The sequence below is a fragment of the Anser anser genome, assembly GCF_964211835.1.
Source record: "Anser anser genome assembly, chromosome: 8".
NCBI lineage: Eukaryota > Metazoa > Chordata > Aves > Anseriformes > Anatidae > Anser > Anser anser.
This window is the reverse complement of record NC_139728.1, coordinates 17654570-17680438: the sequence shown is the minus strand read 5'-3', so window position 1 is coordinate 17680438 and position 25869 is coordinate 17654570. Positions and strand designations below refer to the sequence as shown.

At 42.3% G+C, this 25869-nt stretch overlaps 3 protein-coding genes across 16 annotated transcripts in view; 2 read left to right on the top strand and 1 right to left on the bottom strand.

Annotated features, from left to right (window-relative positions):
* The first annotated feature begins 1664 nt into the window (after positions 1-1664).
* SAMD13 (sterile alpha motif domain containing 13) lies at positions 1665-9890 on the top strand. Of its 5 annotated transcripts, XM_083847269.1 has the most exons (6): positions 1665-1825; positions 2173-2307; positions 2497-2556; positions 3101-3175; positions 6420-6531; positions 8712-9890. In XM_083847269.1, the coding sequence occupies exons 4-6, from the start codon at positions 3123-3125 to the stop codon at positions 8853-8855; spliced, it is 309 nt and encodes a 102-aa protein (XP_083703395.1). In that variant the 5' UTR covers positions 1665-1825; positions 2173-2307; positions 2497-2556; positions 3101-3122; the 3' UTR covers positions 8856-9890. The 5 variants fall into 5 exon arrangements, with proteins under 5 accessions (XP_083703395.1, XP_083703393.1, XP_083703394.1 ...); XM_083847267.1 differs by lacking the exon at positions 2497-2556 and having other exon boundaries at positions 1667-1825; XM_083847268.1 differs by having other exon boundaries at positions 1667-1825; positions 2173-2556.
* A 5321-nt stretch (positions 9891-15211) lies between these two features.
* Positions 15212-25869, bottom strand: part of LOC310903646 (uricase-like) — a 26564-nt gene continuing 15906 nt past the window's right edge. The window contains exons 2-8 of the mRNA XM_083847250.1: positions 23544-23762; positions 22694-22810; positions 22496-22574; positions 19069-19255; positions 18472-18595; positions 17970-18053; positions 15212-17144 (exon numbers count right to left, since the gene is read on the bottom strand). Coding sequence (XP_083703376.1) covers positions 17007-17144; positions 17970-18053; positions 18472-18595; positions 19069-19255; positions 22496-22574; positions 22694-22810; positions 23544-23762 — 948 coding nt within the window. The 3' untranslated portion in view covers positions 15212-17006. The remainder of the gene's footprint in view (positions 17145-17969; positions 18054-18471; positions 18596-19068; positions 19256-22495; positions 22575-22693; positions 22811-23543; positions 23763-25869) is intronic.
* The window catches only part of DNASE2B (deoxyribonuclease 2 beta), a 20497-nt gene continuing 20075 nt past the window's right edge, over positions 25448-25869 (top strand). For 8 of the 10 annotated variants that reach the window (XR_014587641.1, XR_014587642.1, XR_014587643.1 and 5 more), the window contains exon 1: positions 25448-25625. Coding sequence is in view for 3 of the 10 variants with exons in the window: in XM_083847249.1 (XP_083703375.1) it covers positions 25513-25625 (113 nt within the window). In the remaining 7 variants the exon portion in view is untranslated. The remainder of the gene's footprint in view (positions 25626-25869) is intronic. The other 2 variants (XM_083847248.1, XM_083847247.1) reach the window with 2 other exon arrangements.

The following is a 25869-nucleotide window of genomic DNA, read 5'->3' as shown; positions in this document are numbered from 1 at the left end:
TTTTTTCCACAGCCTGTTTTCTTAAAATTCCTCTCTCTGCTGTTCAAGGTCTTTTAGATGGAACACGTACGCTGTGAGCCTCACGTCAAATACTCTAAGGATTAATTGAAGAACATGATGGAAGGAAAGGGAGAGTGTGAGTAAAAGGAATGGTTTATATTTGTATCCTCAAATGTCAGTTCGTTACCAAAGTTAGAAATCAGCTGATGTAGAAAACTCATTACGGCCTCATTTAGAATGCTTATTTCTCAAGAAACAAAAAAGAATTGCTGTGTGTGACTTGTCCAAGATAAATATGCCAGATTTTACCGTATGCACAGGGATGTGAAGTAAAGAGCGTTTTCTTTAGGGTGCAGTATGTTTAATACTTTATATAACTTGTTTATCTGCATTTATTTAAAGTCCAAAGCAGTGAAGACTCACACTGTTACTAGTTTTCAATGCACCTATCAATATTCATCACTTTATTTGCATAGTTTTTGTGTATTTTGATTATTCATTTGGCAGAATATAAATTAAGGCAAAATGAAATGCTTGGGGGGGGGGTCATGTCTACAGCCCTTTGTGCTAAACTAGACTTTTCCTGTGATTTTTTGTGCTTGTAGCTGCGTCCTGTCAACAGTTTGGTGGCTCAGATCCCTATTCACAAGTGCAGCCAGGATGCACTTGACTGCTTCTGGGGGTGAGACAGGCACTGCATGCCTGGGATAGCCCTGCATGCCTGTTTGGCCAGCCAGCAGGCTGTCTGTCAGTGCAACGGTGTCATTTGTGTCACGGAGCCCAGACCCACTCTGCAGGGAGCAGGCTGAAGTCACCTGTCTTCTGCACGAACCCCCAGGTACTTTGTCATGCCCCCCTTTCCTCCAAGCCAACAGCAAGGGTGTGAGCGGGAGTGGTTTGATTTGAAATGAAATTCTGCAAGTGAAACATCCCACAAATCTGTACAGAATCAGACTGTTAAGGGTGGTCACTGATAAATGGTCTCTGCATCTGAGCTGTGGCTGGGGCACTGCTCTGCGATGCTATTGTGAGGGCAAGGCAGGGTACGTTGCTTGGTATTGCTTGCTGGATTTCCCGAGCACTGGTAGCGTGTCATCTGTGCCACACTTGTATACCATTAGAAGGTGCATACCTGGATCAAGGGAAACTTGGGAGAAGAAATAAAAAATGAGTGTATTACAGGGAAAATGGAGCAATTGCTGGAGAAAATTGCCAAATTTTTTTTAATCTCTGTGTGAAGTTTTATGCCTGGTAGTCCAGCCTTCGCCATTTGTAGGCACTTGGAGTTGCACCTCGCTGTACGACGGCTCCCCTGGGAATCCGTGAGTCTCCCCGCGAAGTGCGGTGCTTACAGGGAAGCGCCGCGGCCCTTCTTCGGGCATCCCTGTCTGCACCTCCTCTCTGCCCGGGGTCCCCGCCGTGCCACGGCTGCGGTGGCCGGGCCGTGCTGTCCTTTGTCACCTCTCTTTTCCCCCACCCCGACCCCGCGACGCTCCGCTTCCCGAGGAAGCCCAGCACCCTCCGTTCCCCCCGCAGGCCGCCGAACTCCTTCCTGACAGCAATTTGAAGCCCTTCTTCTGCCCACGGGTAGGCGCGGCGCCTTTAACGCGGCCGCCATGTCGCGGGCGGCGGCCGCTGCGGGCCGCGTGTGGCGGCGGCGTGAGGCGGGCCGGGAGCCAGGCGGGGCCGCCGCCCGGTGTCACCCGGAGCCGCCTCCCAGCGCCCCGCTGCCGGCGGGGGGGCGGCCGGGGGCGGCGGGGGGGGTGGGGGGTGCTCCGCCGGGCCGGAGCAGCGCGTAGCGATGCTTTGGTTTAGTGGCTCCTAGGTAGGTGTCTCCGTGTTCGCTTCCCCCGGCCGGGATCCCCGACGACGCCGGCGGGAGGGCTCGGAAGATGCTCCCAAAATGGTGCGCGGAGCCCTCCCCGCCGGCAGCGGGGCAGCGCCGGGAGCCCCCCGCGGGCCGGGAGCGGGCGGGGAGCCCCGGCCGGGCGGGGGCAGCCGTGGGCGGCGGGGCCGCGGCTGTCAGCCCGCGGTCACCTCGGGTGAACCGGGCGAGTTCCTCGGGCAGCGGCACGGGAGAGCCCCGCCATCAGTTCGTCACTGCCCTCTCGGTGCTTTTTGCGCCGGTGCCTGTGTAATAAAGGGTCCTTTCTTTTCTTTTTTTTTGTTGAGCGGTGTTGATTGCTATCGGCTGTGTTTGCAAAGTTGTGGCTGAAGAGCATGGTTTCCCTGTTGGGTACTTCCCCGAGCGCTGTGACATTTCGCCGGCGTCCATTAGCGCGACAGCAGGAGCGTCCTGAGCCCTTGGTTAGTTCTTTGGTGCTCTCTGAAATAGAAATGTCTTCTCTGAGAACAGAAAGGAAAGGCTGGGGTCGTTTCTGCCTGTTCCTTGGAGCGGTGGAAAACGCTGTGCAGTGAAAGCACTCCGGCACGACACGAGGAGGGAAACAAACGGGATTGTCTCCTGTGTCCTTTGTACGGTCCTTTCCTTTTCAGAGTTCAGCGTACCCACAGAAGAAGCTGTGCTAGTGCAGGAAGGATGGTCTTACGGATAAGGTACGGAATTAGGCCTCAGGAGTTTTGGACTCGATCAGTAACTCGGCTTTCCAGCTTTATGTGTGACTTGGGTAGAAATCACGATGCTCATCTGTGCCTCAGGTTGCCCGTTTGTAAAACAAAGACATGGATTTCAAACCTCACTAGGGATAGGACTGTACACCAATTCGGGATGCTCGGTATAGCAGGGCGACTGAAGGCATCGTAAGCACATATGGGCTCTAGCTGTATACGTATTGCAGGTCAATCTCGCTGTGTATAGTTTACATCAAAATTTTATTAGCTTAAAAAAAATCAAATGTGGTATTACCTTCCTTAATTTTCAGGCATGAAACATTTGTTGTGTTAAAACCACAGGTAAACTTTTCCTAGCTCATTAGCTATTACCAGCTTTGCCAGGCTTCTGACGAAAGCAGTCTTTGACAGTGCTTTTGCTCTCAGGTGGAAACAGTTGTGTCTCTATACTGCTTGTTTCTGTTAACGTTATGTTGCGCTTTTCATAACCACCAATAATTAAACATGGCTTTTCCCCTCCTGTTGATAGTTGCTGAAGAAATCTCCTCCCCATGCTAACTGTTGACATGGAAAACAAGGAAAATGGCTCTCTGGATGTCAAAAAGTAAGTGATTCCATAGTGTTCAGTTTATGTAAACAGCACATCAGTTTTCATTGTAGTTTTTCATTGACTTAATGTGGTTGGCAAGGGTGGGGAGTCTCCATCTTTGTTTGTTTCAAACCTTCTGTATTCTCAATTACTTTTATTTCTGCTTTGAAATTGAAGAGTCTCAGGCATTGATGTAATTAAAAGTGGTATGTGGGAGGACTGTATAGCACTGGAGAGATGCAGAAACTAGTAAGTTGGGAGTATCCGTTTTTGCATTGATTTCTCATTTCAACCAGAGATCAGAGCAAGTGATAGCACTGTAACCAATACTCTACCCTTGCTCATCTGTCAGTTTTTATGGGGGAAGCTCTTTTCACCATCCAGTGTGACTGAAACGGTGAAACTCCTGAGGAAGGACTTGCAAAAGTCAAAGCAGGAAATGATGCCCGAGGGAGTCTCTGTACTTCCAGCTAGTGGCTTTTACGGAACCAATGCCTGATGGGAAGAAGCGTCCCATGTGGAAGATGTCCCCTCTATTTCTCTTTGAAAGAGATGTGCACATTTCTCTGCTGACTACCCAGCCACGCTGAGCTGAGAAGTAGTAGCAACAGCACGTGTCTTTGGTTTCAGTTCTGAAAACAGATATTTTAAACTGTTTGCTGAAGAAGCCCTAAACTGCTAGGTTACTACTACAGACCTAGGGTGGAAATAAGACGAAGACATGGTGTGCATTGCTCTACAATTTTCTTCAGTGTGGTGGACTGCAAACTAAGGGATAGAAACTGTTTTAGGGCATTTCCATATTCCTGAAGGTCAACAGTTTTTCAGTTAGGATTATTAGTCCTAATCTAATTTATGACCTGAAAAGTGCATTTCTGTGTGGAAAAATCGGCTGGGCTGTGTTAGGCTTACAGATGCTGTGGTGATCTGTAACACAAAGAAAGGAACTAGAGAGAGTTCATCATCTGTCCTCTCAGACTGCAACACTTTACGAAGCTGCACCTCGTTCTTCTTCATATCTCTTTGCTAGGAGCCTTCCACAAAAACATGATAATCAGGCTTAGGTTCCCTGGCACTAAATGATATAAGCAATAGTAATAATAATGGTCAATTCAGAATGCTGTTGAAACACCTGATTATGACACAGCATCAAAAGATCTGCTGGTGGCCATTAATATTGGTATCCTTCCTCTTCGTTTGAGACATTGGCTACACCCCACCAATATAAAATGCACTCCCCTATTTAGGGACTGTGTGTAGGTTATACTGTGTGTGTCCCTCAGAAGCCACCTCCAGTTACCTGTTTTTCTTCTACAACCAGGACTCCGTGGCAGGCGGGAGAGCGACAGCAGTCAAAGCAAGGACCGTTTACATTTAATCGTTTTCCCTTGAGGCTTGCGTGATAAAGGTTCAACTACTAATTGCAGTGGTGTTTTTTTAAAACCGATAGCGATTGTAATTAAACTGATCGGAAGCTGTGGTTTCTAAATGAAAGTATATAATAGCGTGTGTGCATATCTACAAAGGAGGTATTTGGCACTTTCCTGAAGTCGTTATAAATAGATGGGATAAAATCTGTTCACAGCTATGTCCTTTCAGGCCTTGCTGCTTCTGCCACATGATGGCAATAAAGCCACGGGGACAGTGGTGAAAAGCAGACAAGCCAAATCTTTATTCATTACTCGTACAGCTAGTATCTGGTTATAAAGCCTAAAATGCCAGCCCTCTTAAGGTTTTACAGCATCCAGGATGCCTGGCAAAAGCTGGTGTACGGCTGAGCCATGGCTGTAATATATTCCCCTTTCTTGTCTAAAGAATTCAGCCATGCACAACGGCAGGGCAAGGAGGAGGCTGTCTAGAAGCCAAATGAGCATCTGTGCGGGTAGATGGGTTAAAATCCAGCCAGTCTCCAACAGTCTGCCACATGCCATGCTACTCCTTGAGGGAGGAACTTGCAATTATTTCCTGAGATTAGTTAATGACTAAGGTGGTGCCCTAGAAGCCATTGCAGTTGGGCCTGGGATGGGGTTGGACCAAGCTGTACGTTCCCTAGCAGTAAAAGAAGAGCTTTATGAAAACCAGTACATTTGGGCTGAAATACAGAATTGTGGGAGGGACTATATTTAGCTGGAAATGAACATGCTTTGGGAAGTAAGCAAAATACAGTTGGGAGGTATTTTTTACAGGTCAAGTCTTTCATTTGCTGTTTAAGAATAATTAAATTCAACATCTCCTAGGATATTTTATTTAATAGTGGGCTTTGGGGATTTAGTTTGTTTATCTTTAAGTAAGTGGTAGTTTACATATTGGGGGAAATGCAGAGGTTTAAATACAGTGCTGCTTCCACAAATACCTGTAGGTTTTTTATGCTGTTTTTCACGGCATTTTACTTCTTGGGTCTCAGAATGTGTACAACACCAAAAATCTTCATTGAAAGACATTGTGATTTAAAAAAAAAAAAAAAAGAAAAGAAAAAGTGTTGCTCTGATAAGCTGGCCAGATAGTCTCATTTTAAATTTTGCTGAGTGTTGCCTTTCTCTATTCCCAATCAGCGGAGCAATTCATGAAGCAAGTCATTATGTGATGAGCAAGAGTAAGAAACTCTGGCCTTTTGCTCCTTGCTCTGAAATATGTGTATGTTTTATGTGATAAGTGAGAGAAACTGCTTTTAAAAGGCCAACTGCAGCATACAGTGTGATTCATAGTTATTTAGAAAGTCCCTAGATTTGCCTAAAGATAAATCAAAAACAAATTTTAGAGGATATTCTATATTGAGCAATTGCTGGTACCTCTCATTTCTTGTTTTACAAGGTAAAGATGGTTTCCAGTAGTTTCTATCCGTGTTACAAGAAAGCACAATCTCATCTTGGAAAAGAGTAACCTGTAAATTGCAATTCTATATAAATACTTGGTAGTTGAGAACAGCCTACAGTCTTGAAAGACCCTGTACCTCGGACCTGGTAGTCTTTGTTCTCCAGCTGCAAAGGCAGCACACTCAACAGGAAAAGGTCCTGGCTGACTACCTTTGGCTGATGTGAATATTCATGTACTTTCTTCTTTTCTGAAGGGAGAGAGGTACAGAACAGGTACAGAGGAACAGAACAGGAGTGCCTGTTCTGTATAGGAATGGTGGGAGGTGTGTTGAAAGGTACTTTTCCTGGAGTTACAGAGAAGGAGGGAATGTACATAGGTTGTCTGTAAAGAAGCAGCAGATACTATAGATATTTAGTGATTACTTGTCTGGATTTGTGCTTTGCAGTTCAGTAGAAAATGGAAGACCTCCGGATCCTGCTGACTGGGCTGTTATTGATGTTGTGAATTATTTCAGAACAGCTGGATTTGAAGAACAAGCCAGTGCTTTCCAAGAACAGGTAAATCTGCTAGGAAACATCCTGGCACAGCGGAGATTTGTTGTTAGCTCTTGGCATGCAGAGAGATGCCTCTCTAGACGGCACTAGAAAGGCATACTGAAAGCTGGCATTGAAGTTGCATCATGAAAAAAATGCAGAATATAGAAGAGTAGCAAAGAAGAAATTTATACGATTCTCCAAAGCATATAAATTCTTACCTGATGCCAAAAAAAAATCAGAATGGTGATAACAAATCTATGGAAGCAGTTTTAATGGGAAAACCAAGAAGAGGTGGAAGAAGTAAAGCTTACAGTAAACACCGAGATGTAATATACTTGAATATATATTCACACATACCCAGATAAGCATAGAGAATCAGTTTTCTATTCAATGAAAGCCTTAGATGACCTAGTTCCAGTATTTATTGAATCCACAGGGAACCTTGTGGAAGAAGAAGGGAAGGGAAATAAATGCTGTCTGTTCTTGGAGTTTGTCCTGCTCCAGGTACTGGATTTATTTCATCTGGATCCCTCCAAAGCTGTTCTTACTCCATAGCGTCATTGAACACCAGTTGAAAAGGCAACTCTAGAGCAGTCATATCAATGAGCAAAATACTCAGTGGTGTCAGAATTCCCATAAAAAGAATTGTGACAAATGAAAATGAGAAAATAGAAATTCTTTTTAACCATTAACATTTTCAGCAGTAATTGGAAGGAGGCACCTGCTATAATTGGGTAAAAAGTTACTGGAATCCTTATTTTTTAGATATGCTGTCACACTGTGCTCCTCGGTAGGGATTAGCAGTTGTATCTCTCAGTGAGATTTTACAGAAATTTCACTTTCAGCTGATGTTTGACTATTTTGTGCTTTTTTCTTGTATTTAGTATTTTTAAAATTTATCAAATCATGAGAGAGATCAATGGACAAATTACTGCTGAACTCTAATACGTCTTCCTTTTTTTTTTTCATGTTCAGTTGTAACCAAGGGTGTGATCTGTGACATTCTGAATACAACATTTAATATTTGTAAGGAAGATACTGCAGTGGGATAAGTTAATGTATAGTGTATATTACTTACAAAAATACACAATTTTGGCAGTATATAATCATGGACAACAACAGTGTATGCAGGCATCTGAACTTGTTGCTGGCTATTGATACCAAACTGAAAATCTATAAATTTTATTAACAGTAGAAAAGATGGCAATGAAGTGAAGTCCAGTGCAGGAGTACGCCATAAGGTTGAAGATTTCTTTGGGCTATGATGACCCTGTGGGGTCTGGCGGTGTTGTGAGACACCAGTCACTGCCCTGTAGGTGTAGGTCATGTCTCCTGGGTAGTGCACTGCGGTTGAGCTGTAGGACTGCGTAAGTAAAAGGACGGTCGTTTGTCTAAAATGAAGAAGGGAGTTGTGAGGTGTGGATTCTTCCGTCTGCTTTTTGACCCATGAAAAAATGATTTACAGTGAACTTGCAAACATATGACAAGGTTTTGAGGTGGAAGAAGAAAAAAACACAAAACTTATAGGATTTCTAATCTAAGTAGGTCAGAAAGTCAAGGTTTGAGAGGAAAAATATATGTGTATATATATGATTTAAAAGTGGAACTTAGAGGTCATCGAGACCCAGTCTGGGATGCTGCTGCTTTTATCCTTTTTTGATGTAAGTGGAGGAAATGTTCCCTCAGAGTGTTGAGGTCTGCAGTTAGACCTTTTTCAAATTTTTGATTGCAGGAATGTTTTTTCCCCCACAGGAAGCATAAGAAGTTGGCTCTTTAAAGCAGGCACCTGAAGTTATTAGCAGATACTGACTAGTCCAAACTTGCAGGTTGCTGTCAGTGGTAATTCTGAAATGCATTTCACTGCCTTCTCCATAAATGTATCCTTCCCTTAATGGCTGGTAATTAGGCAAGCTGTACATGTACCTATTAATTTTAAACAGATGTACAAGGAGGGAATTTTGAAATGAGGTTGATTTGGATTTTGTGCTTAACTAACTAGCATTTATGCTTTAGTCAGCACAGGTGAGCACTTGAAAAACCAGACAGCAGAATTTAGCAGCTATAAACGTTGTTTCAGGAAATTAAAGGCTATTATTTGTTTTCTCATTGATCCTCTGTAATAGTCTTCCATTTGTTGCATGATTGTTCTCAACTGTTTGATTTGTATATTGTCTTTATCAATTCTTAAATTCTTCTTATAGGAAATTGATGGCAAATCGTTACTGTTGATGACAAGAAATGATGTACTGACTGGACTTTCATTAAAACTGGGGCCTGCGCTGAAAATCTATGAATATCACGTAAAACCTCTACAGACACAACATCTAAAGAACAACTCTTTATAGCAAATTGTCTAATTGGGGTCATGTTGTGCCTCAAACAGTATATAAGCAATTTGGTTTCATGTGATGGAACTTTGTAAAGAGAGAATATATTAAGAATTTAAACCAAATTAAGATATATATCCTATTGGATAGAGTTGGCAATATACTATATACTGAGTCTGAACTGAGAGAGGTGGTGTGTATTTTTTACATAGTACATGATTTTCTCTTTTAGGATTTGTCAGTGAGCATGTTGAGATAGCTATATCACTATATCCAGAACAAAAGGGAGGTATGTCATTCTCATTTCTGAGCCAGACGTGTTCTTGATTTCGTAAATTAAAATACCAAAAAAAAAAAAAATATATATATATATATATAAAAAAATAAAGTTTACATGCATCTTTGGGAAAGAGAAACCAATAGAAGTAGGTTTTGGTTTACATTAAAGACCTACTAAAATTATTACTACTTGTAATTCTGGGATGGGACTGACACTTGCCAACTCACCCTTTTTTGCAGAGGGTCCTATTTTGACCTTATTAAGGTTTATTTGTGGTATGCTGCAATGTTTAAAGCTGTACATAAAACTAACATAACCCCTTCGATAGCAGAAGGCATTGCTGACAAGTGAAACTGGGTTGTGTATTTTTTGCTGTCCTTCAAATTTTCAGCTTGTTTTCACTTGTTTTTAATAGTAGTTCTATGTAAAGTATAGTTGATTTTTAAAAGTTTGTGTTGCTTTGCAAACAAAAAAAATCATTTTATTCTTTTTTTTAATTTATGATAACTTGTTTTCTAACATTATGCAGAAGTTTGTAAAAAAAAGTGAAATTCTGCACATTTTTAATATTGTCTGTCATTGGTGTTGTAATGGTTGATTATTTTCTTTTAATGCTTTACTTAACGGTTTGAATACTTGTTTTAAAAACTGAAAGAAGCTGTCTTGTCACCATACATCTCTGTTAAAAGAGAGTCTTGTTCAAACTGTTTGTACCAGTTCCCTATTTGATAGGTTGCTTGCTATATCCCAATAAAGCATTGCTTATGTTTGGATTCAGTTTACTTTACCGATTTTTTGTTTTACTTTCTCTGTTTCTTTGTTGTGGTATACTGGAGCACTTGTCTTTTTCCATTCCCCCATTAAAATGATACAAAAAACTACTTAATATTCAATGTTCTTCTGATTGCTTTTAATACCACCTACCAAGATACTTAAAGATTTCATTATTTTTTCTTTTTCTTATCCAGTTACATACTGCTGAAGGAGAGAATTTGAAGCACTGGTCATGTTCACCAGTAACATCCGAGCTTTTGTTCCCCTTGTCTAGAGCTGTCAGTGGTGCAGAGGTGCCACGCTTGGCACTGGTACAGCAGGGTGAATCACCCCGCAGTGCCTGGAAGATAACCCACAGGTGGTGCTAAGCACTGTCCAGGCTCCCCATCTTCCCTGGCCCAGAGAGCTTTGTGTTGACCCCTAAAATGGGCCGTGGGGTCGAGGCTGAGCAAAAGAACTTGGGAAGGAGGAAATTACCAGGAGAGCGTGGTTTAAGTGGAAATGGTGTGGGAGGCAATGGTGAGGGGATGCAGCTCAGAAGGGAGAAAGTAGTAAGACTGTAGTGATTTCAGCCCGGTGGGGACAGCAGAAGCTCCTGCCTAGTGGTGGACCTGCCTTCCCTTCTGATTTGGCCAAGTGCAAGGTGGCTGTGGATGCTGCAGTGGTAAGGGAGCTGCTTGTGATTTCTGGTATTGAGGTTTGAGAGGGGATAACACCACGTGTATATCTGCACTACGGGTAGAGCGCACGGTATGTGGTATGATGCCTACACCGTACAGCAGCATGCTTTCTTGTATAGTTTCTAACCTTTACACTGTACAAAATATGTATTTAGAATTTTAGATGCATGATAGGATACTGGGGTGCATTAACTGTTTCTCTTCTTCTCCCTTGTACCGTGCTGTGTACTGTAGGTATCGATCTGTTTTTAGCAACAGGTTTGTAAGTTGCAGCCTGAATTTTGCTTGCAACTTAATTGTTTATGGTTTGGTAGCATCCAGGGATACCTACTGAGAGTAGCGATCGATACCTACTGAGAGTAGTGATCTTCTGGAAGACTTCATTCAAATAGAGAGAATCATCCCTGCCCTGGGGCGTATTCAGGTACAGTCTGTATCAGGCTGGTTAGAGGCTGCAACTGAAAAATTATACATGAAACTCCTAAATATTTTAATGAAGAATTAGATCAGTTTATGAAAAGGATTATGTGAAGCAGCTGCCTGTAGCAGTCTGGAGATTCCTACCGGCCCTGTATTTGTGGAATTATTGTTGGAGTGAAATACATAATGCTACGTTACTGAAAGATGAACTGAATATTCTCTTTTTCTACATTTGCATTTTTGGGGTGTGATTGACGCATTTCGGAGATCTGTGGATGATGTAGAATTGAAAGTAAAAGATGTTCATTCTGTTAGGAAGTAAAAATCTTCACTGTACAGCTGTGAGGGCTCATTTGGTGATTACTGAGTACTGTGCTTTCTTTTTAATGCATTTTACTGTGCAAATGAATTAGATTCAAAAACATCCAGATTGTACTCCTCTTTTGATCAGCACTGCTAACTCGTTCATGCAAGCAGAGGCATAACAGAAAGCTCACTGCAGGCATGAAAGGCAATTTAGAGGATGTTACTGGGAACTGTACTTTTTTTTTTTTTTTAACTGTCCCTGATCTTTATTGTAGTTTCCTAGTGTTCTCTGAGCTTTCTAATGCTGCCATTCCCTTTGTGCAGGTGACTGTCCTGGTTTTGTCTGTTACATTCTCCTTGCTCTTTCTGGGAGAGAAAAAAGCTTTTAAAAAGAGAATGGAGGGTCTGAAAGAAGAAGTCAAAGCCAGATTATTTTTAGCTACCATTCCTCTTGCAGAAAACACAGCTGCTGTTGAGATGAGGAAGCAGCTGATGGGCATTGCTGGATACCATGTCAATGCTGCAGTTCTAATAGTGGCAGAGCTATGCAGGAGTCCAGTTTAAAAGCCAGTGCTGTGCTTTGGGTGGTGGTTAAGCTGCCAGGTGTCTGTCTGCTCAGCTGATACTGGATGTGAGAGTGACAATGGCCTCAATGCTGCAGGTCTCCTTGCTTTCACACTGAATGAGCAATTTAGAAAGTGTCCTCCCTCTCCTAGAGGCAGCTCGAAGGAGCAAAGCAGCAGTCAGCTCCCCTGCCCTACTGCCAGCCAGCACAAGAACAGAGACATGCTGCAGCCGAGGTCCTCCTGTTTACTGTCCTGCCTCTTGACCATTTTCTCTTCTGAAGCTGTACGCGCACAGTGCATAGCACGTTCTCTTTGCACCCAAGTATCACACTAAGTGCCACACACACAGCGTGTAAGGCAACCGCCAGTGAAGCATGAAGGCTGTGCTTGGGCCTGTCCTCCAAGGTCACTTTCTCAACCCAGAGAAAACAGTTCTGCTTGCTGATCTCTCCTATCTTTGTGTTCAATTGTTCCCTTTAAAGCAGTTTGTTCTAATGTGCTCCGCTTTGTTGTTATCAGTTAGTAGGAAGTTCTCTTCACTTACAACTACAGGACAAGGCTCAGCAGCTGTAGTGAAGGGAGTAGCTACTCACGCATCACTCCTGCATAGGGATGGCCCAGGCAAAATGTCACCTTAGGCCCTCGCTGTCAGTAGTTACTTGCTGAATGACCCTTTCCTGCTTTTTTCAATGTATTCACTTTCTACCATGTCTCTTACCAGCTCCTATTGTCAAAAATCAGCATTTAATTGGTCTGTTACCTGTAACGCTCTTCCTCCATACGCTGTCTTACTAAAGTAAACAATAACAGTTATTTGAAAAGCAGAGGGTCCTGCTTTATGTGAATCCAGGGAAACTACAACCTTATTTATCATTTTCTTATGCCAATATTCTATGCAGTGACCCTAAATTATTGAAAATTTGGAGGCTGAGACTGAGCAGGACCAGAAAAACATCTCCCTTTGTCTCCTTTCCTATTTACTTCCAAGTCAAAACAGCAGTTCCTTCCCTTCCAGGAATGGATTTTGGCTCAAAAGTAATGTGGGAAGTAAATTGGCTCTAAGTGTGCATGTGAAGAGTGTAACCGTACGTGGCTCAGCAGGAAGCAGGCTGAACGGAGCAGTTATTGAGGAGGGTCTGCTCTACTCTCACCTCCACCTCGGGGACGATTGCATAGGATCGTCTTCGGCCTTCTAACAGAGCAAGAGGACTTGGTGCCTGGGGACATCAGCCTGGAGAGCCCATCCTTGTTGCACTCCATCTCGCTGGAGGCCTCCACACACCTTCACCCCTGCATGCACCCTGAAGTTGCTCGGTTGCAACGGCAGCTTCCCCTAGGGGCTTGCAGAGGGCAGTGGCTGTCATTAGCTCACTGGCAGCCTGCGAGGGCAGTCTCCATGGGAATAATGGGCAGGCAGATTTAACAAGTAGCTTTAATTTGTGTTGAGAAAGGCTGTGTTCCTTAAATATACTAATGTAACAATGTCATTAAGCCCTTTTTTTGCTTAGCCCCTATAATTAGGGAATTGTTGGATTTAGTGATGTTTGGATCCCAGCTGTATGTTCAGTTTCCTCCCAAAATAGCATTAGCTAGTAGACACTGTAAATTTGGGGAACATGACTAACATCAAACACCTGGAGAGCCCAAGGGGGCCACCATGATGACTGTAAGCAGCCCTTAATCTCCGTGCAAGAGTTTCATCACTATTGAAGGTTGCTGGTGAGTACTGGAGACCACTGTTGTATTTACTGCTGCACCCACAAGTACCTTTAATAAAGAAACAATCAGCAGTTGTAACTGCTGTATCAGCAGTTGATCTGCTGATAAGGCAGCAACAAATGCCTTGGATTTGGCAGGCTTGCACTCATCTCATGATGTTCTTTTCACCTTTTCAATTGATTGCTATAATCCAGCTGCCTCTCTATAAACACTCTGCAATACTCAGTACGTTGAGGACGCCCCTGACTTTGCAGCAGTTGAATTGTATGAAAAGTGGGGGGAAGCCTCTTCAATGGCACTGGTTTCTGATTTAAATGTAATGTTGCATTGTCTTATACTGCTGGATTGCAGCAGGAGGGAGCAAAATGAGGGACCATATAGCTGAGTTTGTGTTCCAGCAGGTGGACAACGCACAGGGAGAAGTGTGGAAGTGGGTTTGTGTCTGAATGCAACAACCCTGTTTCACAAAGATACTCCTCTTCTACTCCCTCCTCCCTTTTGTATAAACACTATGTGCCAATTTGCCCAGGCCTCTGGAAATGTGTGTAACCTAGAAGACTCAGAAATATTGGAGGAGTTTTTTGGTTACTTAGATCAGCTCAGTTCAACTTAGAATCAGGGTTCTATACTCCTGGTAAAAAGTAAATTAAAAAAAAAAACACTTTAAAAATTAAAAAATAGTAACTTCAATAGTTAATCAAGACCGTCAGGTTTAAATGTGTATTAGAAAGCAGTTGGATTGAGTATTTAGAGAGAATAAGACAGTAAAAACAGTGAAAACAGCTCATTTGTACTGCCCCTGGCAGTGACATTTCATCTCTGTTTTAGATACTGGTTAAGAAGTTTTGTTACTGCATTTTATCTTCATGTGACGCTGTTTAAGCATGGGACATGATCAGCGGCTGAGGAGGATTGTGGTTGGACTGTCTGGGCATCTGTCAGAATTGAACAGAAAGAGGATGTGAAAGGATCAGATGCTGAAACGATAGGAAGTTTTTTGTGTACTTGAAATGCCCCGTGTCTTGGTAGGAGGCTGAGGGCCGCTCATGACAGGAACCACACACACAAAATTATCTCAATTAAAACTATGTAAAGTCCATCGTGGAGACCAAATCTAAAGAAAATAAGAATTTGGCCGGGGTTCAGGCCCAAGTAGCATGGCTAAGTCCAATTTTCAGGAATGATTTATCCCATTGCGATCTGAATCTATTTGCCGTGTGGAAGATCTGGGCTCCTTCCGATTGCCCAAGTGCTGACGCTGGAAGGAAAATGCCCACACGCATGACTCAGGTTCGCAGTGCTGGATGAGGCACTGCTCCTCCTGTCTGCGGTCTATAGAAACCACGTTGCAGGAGTGTACTTGTGTGCTTGGAGCCACAGAAAAGTCTAAATCAACAACTGGTTGCTTCTTTGCGTCCTCTTTCTGCCATGAAGTTTAATTCATTACTACTTTATAAGCCTGCAGATGAAGCACAAACAGTAATGACAGGCAACCTTCCACCCAGTGCAATACGCTTCTCGCAAGATAGAAAAAAAATGGTTTGTGAACAGCACAACAACTGATCTGCTTTGCTTAGAAAGAGGTGAAGACTGAAACATTCAGTAAGATCTTTTTTTTATGTTTTTAACAATTGCTAGTGAGCTGTCATTTGGAACAATACTGGTCACTTTTTGAGGCAAAATTGTCGGAACTAAAATGTTATTCTATATGATGTTTGCTTGTATGTACAAGTAGGAAATGTTTTAATTTCTTATTTGGTAAAGAGTCAAATAGTCAAATACTAGTTTGTTTTTTGATATTGCTCTTTATTTGCCCTTGAAAGATACATTAATAAATTACAAGCACCTAAAAATAGCAGAAGTAGCAAGCCATAAGCCCAGAAGCACAATACAACACAAGCTGAACAAGGTAAGAGAGAATGTCCCCAGTAAAATTTAGCAGTGTCATAAATGAAACTTTGAGAATCAACTAGCAACCAGAGCCCAGCAGATCACAGGATCATGGAATGGTTTGGGTTGGAGGGGACCTTAAAGATCACCGAACTCCAACTCCCCTGCCATGGGCAGGGACACCTCCCACCAGATCAGGTAGGCCAAGGCCCCATCCAGCCTGGCCTTGAGCACCTCCAGGGACGGGGCATCCACAGCTTCTCTGGGCAAATCTGGGACTGATCCACTCTGTGGTATCATTTGTCCTGTTATGTTTAAGAAGTTACCTCAGGACTGTGAACAGTGCCTTCCATTTGTCTGTTATGTCCTGCTCACCAAGGCAAGTTCCTCTCTTGGAACGTGGTGCAGGACATGTTCTTCATTTTCAGTGACTGTGAGTTGTACCGGTTGTACCCAGAGGAATGCTGCAGGTCTAAACTGAGAAGGCACAAAGGCAACCAAATTGCAGTTTTCAGAAATCACTTTGGGCACTTCCCATTGGATTTACACTCTGCCACATGGAGTTCTGTCACAATGACACCCAGAGAAAATGAGGGCAGCAGTCAGAAGCTGTTAGAAGTTGAGCAGGATTTCTATTGCAAATGGGGCAGCTGCAGTTTGAGAGACAAGAACTGCTGGTCTTGTAGTTTTATCTTAATGTTCAAAGCTATCACCTGGGTAACTAAAGTAAGATATGCATTGTCTGTCTATCTCCCTGCCCCTCCCAGAAATAATATGGTTACTTAGGTTGATTTCTGCCTGCTCAAAAGTCACGGTGAGATTAATGAACTTAAGAAAACTATTTAATTAAAATTACAGAGATAGCCCAAAACCACAGACACCTCAGCAGTTAATATAAAAGTAATTATAAAGTAACTGTATAGTCTGATGAATAGCAGCAGCAGCTATGCAGTCAGAACACATGCAGAGAAATTAGTAAACAGCTGTTAACTAGTCATACTGCAAAGAAGGTATAATAGATTTTTTTTTTCACTTCCTTCACAAATCAATGTCTGACTGATTCCCCACTCAGTTATTGGGTCAGAACCTCAGCTCTGTATAACAGTGTGGCATCAAGGGGTCAGGATAGCTTATGTCAATGAAATCTCTGGTCTCACGCCTGTATATTCATTTTACTGAAGGAACATGAATAAATAGAATATATGGATTTGCTGATTTTGGGTGTCAAAAGCATGTTAAAGATTATCAAATTAATTGTTTCATTAAGAAGTCTGGAAATAGCTGGTTTAAAAATTGACTATAATGTTTCCAGCAGGGATTTTTAAAAGAATTTATGGGGTTTCAATGTGCAAATCACACTGAGATTCAGGGAGAGACTTTAATATCTGAATTTCTGAGGCTTCTTTAGAAATCCCAACATATGAGTTCATAAAGGGAAAAGTAGTCAGCAATGGGAGAGGCCAATAATGAGTACACGTGGATAGGAAAGCCATACTGCAAGTTTATCAGGAACGTGTGAGTGGAGCCAAGAGGTTTAGTTTCCCTGGGAAGCTACCAGTCCAAACTGACTTTGCTTCTCATCTTTTAGCATGTGGCCTTGAACTTCTAAGAACTTCTTTCGGCCGAGCGTGCAAGCACAAGAGCCATAAGGAGTTTCCACTGGAACCAGAACCTGAGGAGAATGAGTAGAAACACAGGCGTCATTCCTGAAACAAGGATGTGCCATTGCCATCATAGCAGAAACTGCAGGTATTGCCCTCCTTTCAAAATCATTCCTGGGTCCTTTCCTTCCCTTACAGACATCAATGGTAAATTTAGTTATCTCAAGTGAAAGTGGCTCTATAATGTCCACCCAAAAGAGGACAAAGGTAGGATAGGATGGTAGGAGAATCACAAGAATTTGGGAGGGAGACTAGAGTATAAACAGACTGTAAACTGTTGGTTGATCAAAATGGCAACTGCAAAATGGAATAACCCAGTTTCTCTCTGTCATGCAAGGATAACAGACTTTAGGCTTGACCCAGCCAACAGCTAAAGCAGCTGTGGAGGGAGGGGCAAATACATCACAGCCCTTCCATCTCTCACCCTCTGTCTGGTCCCAGGCTTATGCCTTGTCCACCGTTGGACCAGTTTGCTTTGGCTCTGAATGGCTGCAGAACAATCTTTTCACTGCTCTCTTACAGTGTTGGTCTTCTGTCACCTAGAGGTAAAGCCTATGGCCTTAGCTAACCTACTATTTCTGTTACAGACCCCAGTGATCTCCAAAGCTCTCCCCTGCGCTCATTTATTTATTATCAGCAACATAAGAAGGCAATCATCCTTCCGCTATAGTTAGTGTAGATCTCCTTTGGAGGTAGGGTGGAGCTTTCACTGGGGCTGGAGGAGAAAGTTTGTTCCCTTTGGCTGTTCTTTTGCATTGAAGTATAGCTGTTGCTATACTTTAAGGCTGGGAGTTTATAGAGAATCCAGGTAAGTTGTGTTTGGAGCATTTACTTACTTCCTTCTCGTTGGTCAAGCCTAGATTCTTCATGTCTACCACATTGTAAAACGTGTTGTTCAGGATGACTTCTATGACCTGTACCTGAAACCAGGAAAACAGGGCAATGAATTAACACACTTTCTCAGCCAACAGCCTACATTTTCCCTCAGTGTGAAGAAAAACAGAGCAACACCTCCCTTCCCAAAAATATGTACAGTTGATAAAATGCAAACTATTGAACATGTTGCCAATCTTAGAGCACTCCTTTCACTTTTGCTCAAGTCCTGCCAAGCACTGAGTGATACTCTTCCCCATATTATGTTCATGGCTGATAAGAAGCAGTGCTCAGGACTGAACTTGTGAGTGCGCTCATGGTTTTTCAGACAATCAAGCTGTACACCACCAGTTTCCAGTCTTAGAACTGTGAATGGAGATAGATAGGTTCATTTGGGTCTTCTTAGAGGACCAATTAACGTTCACTGTTGTTAAAGTAAAACATCAACAGGAGGAAAGAAGTTACCTGTGACACTTTGGAAAGGACACACATCTGGATAGAGTTGACAGTTTTCTGGTAAGAGGGCGAATACTCCCCACAGTCAGGTGGCCCTGAAAAGGCCTCAAGGATACATTCCCGGACTTTGTTCCTAGAAGTAACACAGGTTCTTACAAAATCTTCGTCTAGATCCATCATGTTTTACTGTGCTTATCTTATTTCTACTTTTCCCTGTCTTTTCTGGCAAATAGATGGCATGTGAGATTTCACAGAAGAACAATGTCTTTCTCCTGTCTCCTCCAAATTCCCCCTCCCCAAGTCTATACTTCATCAGCAAATGTTCTGTTAAAATTATGTAACAAACGAGTTGCAAATTTGTTCTCCTGAAGTGTTCTGTATTGAACTACAAACTGTCCATTTAAATGCTGTTGGCTGATGCACCATCAGGGAGAGAAGTCGATTTACCCCCAAGGCTTGCCTTTCGCCCCCAGCACTGAGTGCTTAGAGCCTCTGCTGAGATCTGTGCTCAGCAACTGCAGATCTGGCCCTTACGCTTGCTGTGCTGTACAGAGGGACTTTGGGATAATAGATTGGGTTGTAAATATTATTTGATTTGACATATACCATATGCAATCGAAGTCAAAATCTCTGCATTCGCCATATGACCATTTGCAGAAGAGCTCTCCACATAAAATCCTGTCGTGCCTTTCAGGTAGTGTGGTGTGTTCATTCTTATAGAAGCCTTCAAATCCAGACTGTGTTGTCTTCATAAGTTTCAGATCTTTAATTCCAGCAAAAACAACCAGAGGACCTGTGAACCAAAAACATATGAGAGTGTGAGCCCTGTTCAGACGGACAGGAAGGATTTCTGGATGTGCACTTGCAGCAGCAGCTTTAGGACCATCAAGCAGTGACTCCAACACTCATGCTTCTTCTGTAAGTCTAGCTACTTTTAAAAATTATTTTCTGCACACTGATGTTATCAAGAAGTTAGGAAACAAGATAGAAACCACTGAAAGCAGAGCTCAATCTAGAAAGAAGAGAATCCTATCAAGTGGTCTGCAATGTCAGTCACGGAGAGTTTAGGACACCCCTTACCTCACTTCCTTGGAGCTGGGATATGCATTGGGTTGGCTGTCATTGATGTCACTTCAGAGACCACTAATTGCTTGAAAGTGAAATGAAATAGGCTACCTGTGCTGTGGTACACAGGAGAGGTAAGGTGGAACTTTTCTAACAATGTATAGAGTGTAGAAACGCTGTAACAAGACTGGAAGCCTCAGCCAGAAATTTGCTTTACGTATCCGTCCTGTTGTTAGTTTTGCATCCATTAGAAGGAGAGGGCAAGGAGCCAATGCAAAAGCGTGCAGTTCAGCTAATTAGCAGGAACTGGCACTGATACAGATGCCACCCACAGGTTCAAACTGACAGTGTTTTTGCTCTTAGACACTATTTATAAAATGTGCCATTGCAGATCACCGCTGTATGGGTGGATTATCTGAAGACCAGATAGTTGTGTCCTGAACATTTTCTTCTATCCGTTTGGATGGAAGCTATACAATTTCAACTGGTCAATCATTTAGATTACACCAAACTGATAACTGAAAATTTCACTGACCAGACCTGCCAAAAAAGCAGGTTGCTCCGCACAGGTTTATCCAGAGTCTGTATAGATGCTCAATGGCTGAAGCCCATGCTGCTGCTTTGTGCTGCTTGTGGTGCTCACACTAGCTAGTCCAAAATGACTCCTTGAATAAGCCTGGCCATAGTAATCCTGCCTTTGACACACCTTGTCTTTAAACTGTACCTTTGCAGGAAGTCATATTAGAAATAATTCCACTGTGATGGATATTCCCAAATGACATGATCGTTTAGGGTATTTTTTTACATACATTCTCACTGGATATGATTAGAACTGTACTTCATCCGTTTATTTTCTTGTTTAAATTCATTATTGTTTTTGTTTGTTTGTTTTTGAATGAGTCCAAAGAAATGTGCTATTATTTTGGCTACTTTCCCATGTTATTTACTAAAGCTTAAGGTTTATCTTATCTGTCCAGTATTCTTGGACAGGTTATTCTGGATTTTGTTCAGATCTTGATGAACTCATAGCTTAGATATAAAATAGTAATACATGGGTATTAAAGTAGTGCAGATACTATCAGTGAACCTTGAAATATATTTATCTCATATTCAAATGCATAGTCGTGTTTGAAAGAGCCGCTTGCAATGCATGATTGCTGGCTGGCTATCTAGCTGTCTACCTGGATCTTACACTGAAGAAATAAAATGCCTAGGAAAAGCTTTCAAAGAAATAAAGAGCCCACCCTATGCGTTCAGTATGTTTTGTGCTTGTGCTGTCTTTTCAGTAGTCTAAGGGCAACTCCATTAAATTACTTATGATGTTTTCAGTTTCTGAAAAATTCTGAGCCTCTTATCAGTTGATATAGCAGGGGGAAAAAAAAAAAAGGGCAAAAAAAAAGCTGTAATTCTATTAAGTCTCACCAGGTTTCTTTTAATGATGAGTAAGGTATTAAAACATAGGATTAACTGAGAAATACATTTCTGTGTCTGTCTGCTAGGTGCATAGGAGGTTGCTAAAGATAGAGAAGGTTCTCTTATGAGAAAAATAAAAGGGATTTGAAAATCTTCTCTTTGATTACTGTTCACCCAAGTAGGCAATCATAAAGAAATAGCTGAAGGGCTATATGAAGTGAAGACTAAGAAGGAAAGGCAGTGTCTTCAGAAAGTCTCAGTAATGGCTTCTTGTTTGCATAGAACCTGGAATTGCAAAATTTCATACTGAATTATCAGGATGATTAAAAATTTAGATTCAATCTGTACATTAGGAGTAGATGCTCTTCAAGAAAGTGTAAACTCCTATTCTTTCTGTCTGTCTTTTTTTTTTTTTCATTAGGGTTTCTTTCTTAACATTTTCCAGAAGCCAAAAGGAATTATATTGAGGCTGCCAAAATATAGAAGTAGTCAATGTTACTATGAACATTAAAAAAGATTGTGCCAAAAGACATTGGGCTCTTGCATGAGCTCTTCCTTCTCTTTCAGCAGGAATATGGGGACAATGCTGAACTGAACCTTTCAGAACCTGTGTCCAAGCTGCAAGCAAAACTGGTCCTGCCACTGGTCCTAATGCTGATATGTTAGGAAAATAAGGAGAGAGGGTAGGATAGGGAATACCTCCAAGTTACTGTCCTAAGACAGATCTGACAGTAATTAGGACAGTAATAGATACTGAACTAACGCCTAAAAACTCCAAATGCATTGTGTGAAACAATGTGGTGGTCTCAGCTCTGTTCCCAGAGGTCTGATGGATTCGTTATGTGAAACACCAATGCCAAGAGATTGAACTGATGCTTTTGTTGTGTGGTATAGCGAGAAGAGAGATTTTTTTACATTCTGGAATGGCAAGTCATCCAACAACCCAAAACTCTTAGTGAAACCAAACGGTGCTTTTTTAGTCATGGTGTGCAAAAACAGTAAGTATGCTCTGAAGTGTCATGTGAAAAACAGTTTGCACGTAGACCTGAGTGCTTATGATGTTCAGGCCAGCCTGACTTGCAGCAATGAAACTGCATCTTTAGAAATAAAACTAAAGCATGTTGACAGGGTTTTGAAAATGACTGCAAACTAGGCAATTGTCCTATGGCAAGGTGGCTTTGTGATGTATTCTCTATAGGGAATGATAATAATGAGACTGCAGAATATAGTATAATGTTAAAAAGTGAGCAGAGCATTCTCAGAAGGCTATTAACTCCTGTGACAATATGTAACAGTTGCGGTGAATGTGGCAGTGTAACCAGTAAGTGTTTAGGGCACACATACAGATGTGAACTATATTGGATTTTCAGCCTTGTCTCAGAGATCAAGGACTGCAAGATTAGACCATAAAAGTACTCTTCGGTTTAGGCCTCTGGAGAGGTTTGGTTGTGCTGTAAGCCCTGTAATAGCTTTTGCTCTCTCTAAAGCCATCTTTATCTGTCATCAGCAGAAATATTTACAGAGAAGTAGGGGAAGCTACAGAATCTTTTCTCACCATTCCGGCACTGCTCAGCTTCACAAAAGCGAATCCCATCAGGAACACATATAAACGAGTGGATGTGGGGAACGCCGTTCTACAATTCAGAGCAGACATGTAAGTGCAGCAAACAACACCTTAACTGGGAAGCAGGAGCTAAGAGAGTAAGGAATAGCTCCAGTCTGAACCAAGTGAATGCCTTAGTATTTCAGATACCTCGTGTAGACGTTGCCATGGAACTTCCTGGACATAGGTTTTGACGTAGGCCACTTGGCAAAATGTTGTCATGAAGTGTTTGCAGATATCTATAGCAAATTGTTCTAAAGTTGGGATCTAAGGCAGCAAAGAATATTATTAGAATGAAGCAATTACCTCATCTACAAAAGTAGATTGTTCTAATTATAAATATTTGGGAAGGATCAGTGTTGTTAAAAATACAGATTTCTTTTGATTCTGGCTGTGCACACAGTGAGGCTAGTCATTTGATCAGCTTGCAGCATACACTGCAAATAGCAGCTACAGATTCATATCCAAAATCTCCCATTCTGCAGTTAGGGAGCTAGAGCCTCTGGGCTGAGAGGAACTGCTACAGAAGCCTTAGGCTTTGAGGACATAATATTGAAATAATCATAGTGATACTCTGGCTCAGCTTTGCAGGCTAAAGATAGGATTTCATTACTGAGAGAGAGAACTTGATCTGCAGATTGTCCATACAATAGGAGGAACTGAGCAAGGGAATTCTGTTCTCAAACCCAGGAGACCCAGCCATTTTCATTACTGTGGTTAATCAGATGTGAAAGTCTCTGTGTTCTAAAGTTAAAATAACTAAAATTGTTACTAAAATTGTTAGACCAGGAGGAAGGGCCTCAGTAACCCCTGTATGCAGGATGAGCACTAGAGGAGGAAAATTCTCTCCCGAATCTTTGATGGTGATTTTAGTGCCAACCTGACATGCAGATGGGGGGACAGATTCTTCTGATTCATTTTGAAAATAAAAAGTCAGCATAATAAATGCTTCCAAATGAAGTGATAAGAAAAGCAAGGCTAGTTAAAAAATAAAAGATACCCCATTTTTTTTGGCCAACACCAGGACGATATTCTTTATGGTGTCTGTAGGTATCACAAAAGAGTTGTTTCCATCCAGGTACTCATGAGCAGAAGTCAGCCGGAGGTGGGTGCAGACTTCCACTTCTTTAACGAAGTGCTTCTTCCCTTCTCTATGGAGGCGAAGGAACTTAATCGTGTTTTTGCCATATTCACAGTTGAGGACTTCTATATCCTTAATCTGCAGAGAAAACACATGTTACTGTCATGAAAGAACTCAGCGGAAGCATCAGTTACGATTAGTTAGTGAAACATAAACAATGCTTATTGTTTTATTTCTGTTGTTACCTATGACAATGTAAATATTTATGTTACAAATCACCAAGTCCTGATACGAAGAAAAAATGTTTTAAGAAGATGTCATTGCAAGTTGCAGCTGTGACGGAATTTAAAACTTTTATTGGGGGGCAGACCATTTAACACGAGTAGCAGTGAACAATTCTCTCTCTTTCATCACCTTTGGATTAATCCTGACTGTGGCCCTTCACTGAATCTTCCCCGTCATCCTTCCTGAGGCAGGGGTGTCCCCATCTGTTGGGTCTGTGTGCCCCACCGCTGTCCCACCGGCAGGGCTGCACCTTCCTTGGCACAGCTCCTGTTTTCCCCAGCCACATGAGCAGCCACCCACAGCCCCCGCAGCGTGCGATGCACCAGGCAGGGGCATCCTGCAGGGCGTCCAAGTGGTGTTTCAGTGAGGGAAGGTTGCTTTGTAAGCAGGCACAAGTCCCGAAGAGAAGATGAAAACAGGTGTCATGTTCCTGGTGGTTTTTTGTTTTCTATTACCCTATCTGTGCACGTTGAGATTCCCCAGAGAAACAAGGAAAGAAAGGCCAAACCGGGCTGGTTGAAAGCATTTTGTCGCATGTGGTTTACAGCCCTGATTGCTCCTGAAATGGATGAGAAGCAAGTTTGAGCAGCAAAATTCAGCTCTTGATTCATACCTCCAAAATCTTCCCTTTCTGGCATCATTGTTTTTGTTTGCGTTAAGCCCTAATCATTTTTATCCTGCTTTGGTCAAACACAGCCCAACTTGCACAGCCATTATGGTGCTGGAGGCACTGCAACAGACAAAAATACTGGGGAGCTTGTGGGGATTTCTTTTATGCTAAAATACCTAGCAGTTACTGCACTAGACTTTCCCTGAGGCTGAAATATCTTGTACCTAATATTAATTTCTTTCAGCGTAAGCATAATGGGAAGGGAGAAAAGAATATTTTCAACACTAAAATATAAATTGAAACTTTTTATTCATGACTTGCTGAAAACATTATCAGATGTAAAATTGCTCAATTCAGACTTGTTTGTTCCTAAGATAAATACTAATGCATTTAAAAGAGAATTAATATATATATATTATTTAATCGTAAGTAAATTACTGTGGCTCAGAGTTTTTTTCTTGCTGTTGGTTTCTGCAGGCTCAATTCCCACAGGCAAATTAAGGCTCCCTATTGACAAAATGAGAAATGGGGGGCTCAGCGCTGCACTGGGAACGCACTTTGCAGGAATGGTGCAAAGTCTGAGCTCACTGCATGGGCTGGATGGAAAAGTAGAGAGGTGAAAGTTGTTTTGGTTTGCTTGTCTGAAAACTGAGGTTTCTCAGGTAGTTGTCAAAAAAAAATCAGACTGCTTTCATACAGCGTTAAAAAAAAAAAAGTTTGTATTATCTGTGTCTTGCTTTGAAAGCAGGCTACCTTACGTGTTTTAAATATTCAAAATAATTCCTCCAAAGATGCAGATGTAAGTTTTCTCAAAAGTATAATTTGACAAACGTCATTTTGCAATTTTGTTGCCCAGATTGATCCGGGGAAGCTGCCAGCCGCTCCCTGTGGGTGTTCACTGCGCGGCTGCCAGGGCCGGTGGCTGAGGAAACGCAGCCAACTTCTGCTTTTAGTCTCTGCCCCGCGCTCACACTGTGCAGCTGAGGCTCCAAGATGACCGTGGGGTCTGCATGGTGTAGCCCTGCTGTGCTGCTGCTTCTCTCTTCCCCGTCACTATGGGCAGCGCAAATTTCCTGCAGAAATGAAGACGGGGAGGCAGTCGATTGGTAAGTAAATACCGCGCATGGGAGGAATGCTGGATGAGTAAATAACACCTAAGATTACTCTGCGTGAAGTAGGTGGGTCGCTGGGAAGTAATGCATAGCAATCACTGGTTTAATCCTGTTTGCCTGTGAGTAGTAGCTGAATTTTGCATTTGGAAAACCTAGGGTAAGTTATTGAAAGGTGATTTCATTCCACGGAACCAACCACGCTGCTGCATTATGAGTAACTGCAAAATAATGACGGGTT